At 37.0% G+C, this 4,484-nt stretch overlaps 1 protein-coding gene across 8 annotated transcripts in view; it reads left to right on the top strand.

The window, feature by feature from the left end:
• The first annotated feature begins 1,440 nt into the window (after positions 1-1,440).
• LOC109534629 overlaps positions 1,441-4,484 on the top strand; it is a 6,347-nt gene continuing 3,303 nt past the window's right edge. Inside the window, exons 1-5 of one of the 8 annotated variants that reach the window (XM_048667718.1) lie at positions 1,704-1,805; positions 1,902-1,967; positions 2,096-2,334; positions 2,430-2,628; positions 2,701-4,030. In XM_048667718.1, coding sequence (XP_048523675.1) covers positions 2,121-2,334; positions 2,430-2,628; positions 2,701-4,030 — 1,743 coding nt within the window. In that variant the 5' untranslated portion in view covers positions 1,704-1,805; positions 1,902-1,967; positions 2,096-2,120. Of the gene's footprint in view, positions 1,622-1,703; positions 1,810-1,889; positions 1,995-2,095; positions 2,335-2,429; positions 2,629-2,700; positions 4,031-4,484 lie in introns of those variants that run through there. The other 7 variants (XM_048667715.1, XM_048667719.1, XM_048667716.1 and 4 more) reach the window with 7 other exon arrangements.

Here is a 4,484-nt window from a genome sequence, read left to right as displayed (position 1 = left end):
TCAACAATTCATAAATCCACATGCAAAATTGGCGCTAAGATGCATAATAATTGTGTTTTTCGCAAAAGTTTGAAAAACATCGCTAAGTGATTGTGGTTATCTGGCGCGTCGATAGTCAGATGGCGGTGTTGCCACGTATTTTTGCGTTGTTTTCCATTCGGTAAATGTTGAGTTTGTTTATGTTAGCCTGGTTTAGTGATTTTTTAAGGAAACTAAAAATGCACTACAACTAATGAAACTAAGATAATATCTTCTAGAAGTTATTAAGCGTGATTTTTTCCTGTCTGCTAAATGTGATTAAATATAGCTTATTTAGTCTTTGTCACATTTAATTATTTTTCTATAAATCTTTGTTATAATTACAAAATGCTTTACAGCAGGTTTTAAACTTGAAAATGAAAAGCAACATAAATTTATTTGTTTTGTAGGCTAGCACAGTTGCCAGATGTGCAATAAAGTTTGTTTTTGGCAAGTACTCCAAAACTTCGAAGTGCAAATTCCTCTCATAATCCTCATTTTTCAAATGCTGAGAGCATATTCTGGCGGAGGCAACATTAATTGTGTCTGCACGATAACAAGCATTCTCATAGCTTGCTTAAAATACTGTCTTTTGGAAATCTATGAAACTATTTCGGAGATTTAACTCTCGTATTACTAATGCAACCGTAAACTGTACACCACATTTTTTATATTTCTGAACCGATACTTAAAAGTAGCAAACAATCTACAGTACACTTTCCAACTACCAAGCGCAAAATGTTCAGTTGTTTGTCTACAAAATTCCCAAACACGCCCAAACGCATTTGCCCCATAATACAATGAATTCATTGCTTCGTTCGGCACTACCCGATTTCATGAATGACACTGTGGCAACACAGCAAGCTAAAACACTGAAAATCAGAGATTTTGTTAATACTTTTTTAGGGTATTTTTCTTCGCAATAAGCCCAAATCAGATCCCAAATGCCATTTTGAGAGCATTGAGCTATACAACACTGCAAACCATATCCTCATATAACTTTCCACTTTTGAACTATTGCGTTTCAAATTCAATGAAAATCTGTCTATGTTACAAGCATTTTAAATGGGATCAGCTTTACCAGTGCTAACCAGTGACATCATGTGCGCACGAAAATCGAGTTTTCGACTGAGTAATATCCTACCTTGTATTCATGATACAATTATATACAAGTATTGGGCATAATTGCTCAGAGCATTGCATAACAACTGACACTTTCTCAGGCACCAAATAAATCCCGAGGAAGGGCCACATTTCTACCACGTATGTAAGATAAACAGAGCACAAGGACACATTAAACTAATGGCTTACTGAACGCCGGTACAAATTGAGCAGGAGTTAATTAAGCGAATACGAGAAGCTGCTCGAGAAGAGTGATTACACAGACACTAAGTTAAAAATGACCTTGAAAAACATTGTCACCGTCTTTCTAACATAGTTTTTTTACGAATTGCTCAGTTTTTAATAACAATTAACATCAACATCAACAAATGTGTAGGATTTTTTACATACAAATAATTCTAAAAGCAGAATAAAATCAGTAAAAAGGTTTAAATCAAACTCAACTATCATCATTTTGGGACGAATTTGTGCGACTTACCGAGTGAGTATGATATAAGCCTTGTTCTATGAGTATGATCAACTACACCCACACAAGTACTTGTCTCTGCTGCACCTACTTTTTATTATCAGTTAGTCACTTCTTAGTTAGCCAGGTTTTAAGGCAATTTTAGTTAGGTATTTGTCATTATCCTACTAAAACTGAAAAGTTACAAAATCTGGGCACAGTAGGTACACCATCACCCCATTTTGCATGTTTGTTATTAATGGAAATATCTTATTGAAAGGGAAGTACGAATATAAATATTTATAAATATTTGTAGGTTATTAAAAATTGCAGATAATATATTGGTTTTCATCCATCTTTTGGTCCGAATTTGTTTGGCAAGGTACGGGATTTGGACTATTGCGAAAATGTACAGCTCATTATAAACATGAAATAGTGATAAAGACAATGATACACCTATTAATGGTGGCTTGAAATGTTCAAAGGCTCACTGAAAGGAAAACATTTTAGGTTTCTGGAGCTAGTGGAAATTACCATGGATTTCAAAACTCAATTTTTGAATTTGAATGGTGTGCATTACAAAGAGGTGAAAACGAGTTTCTACAAATTGTTACACTGCACAGATCCTCTAGTTCTCGTCCAGCAGCTTCCTGATATTCAGCCAAAAAACCACCTGCAGAGAATTTTCTATGTAGATATTTTAATCCGGGCGAAACAAGTGAAGGCACTGGTCAAAATTTTACAAGACGGTGAGATAATAGTTAACTAAACACTCGTTAGTAAAAGTTTGAATAGTATATATAGTAAATATACATGCTTTCTAATTTCTTATCTCACATTTTAGGCAACGTGGTTCTAGTTAGCAAGATATTAAAAGAGAAATGGTTTTTTGAGGAAGCATTTAAGGCGATGAGCGCAAGCGAGATTGTTAATGATTTCTTACCGACCCTGTCATACCCCATAAAAATGAAGTTGCTGAAAAAACTCGCGTTGAGCCTTAGTGAGGCCAGGATGGACGAAGTTTTCGATTGTTTACTTCAAAGGTAAAGGGCAATGTTCATCTGGTAAAACGGCAGTTTAGAGGCGACTGAAGTTATTCAAGTAAAACCTTTCAGATATGGACTATTCATTGCAAAACAGTTTCTCTTTAGCTGCTCTGCTCCCAAAATCCAGCAAGTTTTACGAGACAACGAAATCACTTTAACCGTCGAGCAACTTAGACGACTTTTAGCTAAAAATAGTGATTTAGTAAAGAGCTACATGGAGAGCTACAAGAAGCACTTTGGGCACGACTTCGACAACTACAGCTTTCTGTCTTACGTAGCCGCCAAGCGCCCTCAATTGTATTTCGAATTCGGAATGCAACATATTGATCATGTGAAAGTGGGGCGACAAACTACCAAATCGTTGCTGCGACTCAACAAGGATGAGGCACTGAAAAATGAGAAAACTGTCTTGGCCAGACTGAACAACAGTGTTGTGGCCAGACAAGTACAAGAGCAGCATTTGCACAAATACCTGCCCGAAAAACTGAATATTACATTGAATACAAAGTTGCTGAGATTTCTCAAAAAATTTCCACAGAAGAAGCGAATGTCAATATTGTCAATGTTGTTCCAGAAGACTCACAATGACGACATTCTAAATCATCTGGCCTTGTTCCAGGAATCTTTTGCCGCAGTTTTTCCCCAAGATGTTCGGCGAACTTGGGCCAAACTACTGTTTGAGAAAACCAATGATTTCGCCTTTATCATTCATTTTGAAAGCAGGGAAGGTTTTCGGCTGATAAAGGAGAAGATTGAAGTAACTGCTGACAAAAGCACCAGACGAGATTTGCTGGCCTACTTGATTGAAATGTGCCATGCAAATAAAGATTATCATTGCTACGAAAGCGTGCTAAGGTATATTAGCATTCGTCATCGCAATGAAGACACCTGCATCAGGCAACAGCTGCTGCACAAAATCGGTCGAACGATTGACGACGATTTAACTACCGATGGTTTCTGGGATGCTGTGAAAGAACTCGTTCAGTTGGCTCGCGCCAACGGCGATTCCCCACCGAGTCAGTTACTCTCCCGACATCTGATCTATCTGTATAACAGGAAGCTACCCATAGAAAAAGACCTCGCGCTCTTTATCAGTGATGCCAAGACGGTGTGGCGCCACTTCGATCGACCAGTCATAAAAAAACACATTTTAGAGAAGTCGGTTGAACTAGTAGCAGGGGGAAATCTACGAGACCAACAAGCAGAATTGCTAAAAACTCTATTTAAGGAAGTAGTCGACTTTAATGCTAAGCACCCGGACCAGCTAATCCAGCTCAATGAATGCGCAACTGTTGTTAAGTGCATTCGAGAGCTCATTGGCGACAACGATAACGAAACCTTCAGGCTGTGGATGCGATACAATAACAATTGCCACTGGAATTCTGAGTCAATTTTAGAGGTACGTAATGTCCCTTAATTGTTCTGCTAGTATTCACTATTCCACAGGGTCAGGGCTTCCCACATAGCAAAATGATATTCCCAGAATATACCTGGAACATTCATGTGATGTACATGCATATTCCTGGGACATACATGAGTTACATTATGAACATTCCATGCATGTTCCAGGAATCTGCCAAAGTTAATACACTGAATGTTCATGGTATGTTCTGGGAATGTACATGGTATGTTCAGTGAATGTACATGTGTATGTTCAGTGAATGTACATGGTATGTTCAGGGAATATACATACATATATGTAACGAAAGAAAAACGATACTTTATTTCCTCTTATTAGTTTATTCACATATTTAAGAATTTACTGATGTAATTTTTCAACAACAAGAGTTACTTGCAACTAATCTAAAACTAATTAAATGGATAATAAATAAATTAAAATATAACTTATAACT

This window comes from Dendroctonus ponderosae, unplaced genomic scaffold (genome assembly GCF_020466585.1).
Source record: "Dendroctonus ponderosae isolate FM_Combo_2020 unplaced genomic scaffold, Dpon_F_20191213v2 Dpon_F_20191213_6, whole genome shotgun sequence".
In the NCBI taxonomy this organism is placed as follows: Eukaryota; Metazoa; Arthropoda; class Insecta; order Coleoptera; family Curculionidae; genus Dendroctonus; species Dendroctonus ponderosae.
The sequence above is the reverse complement of the archived record's forward strand: the minus strand, read 5'-3'. Positions and strand labels throughout refer to the sequence as shown.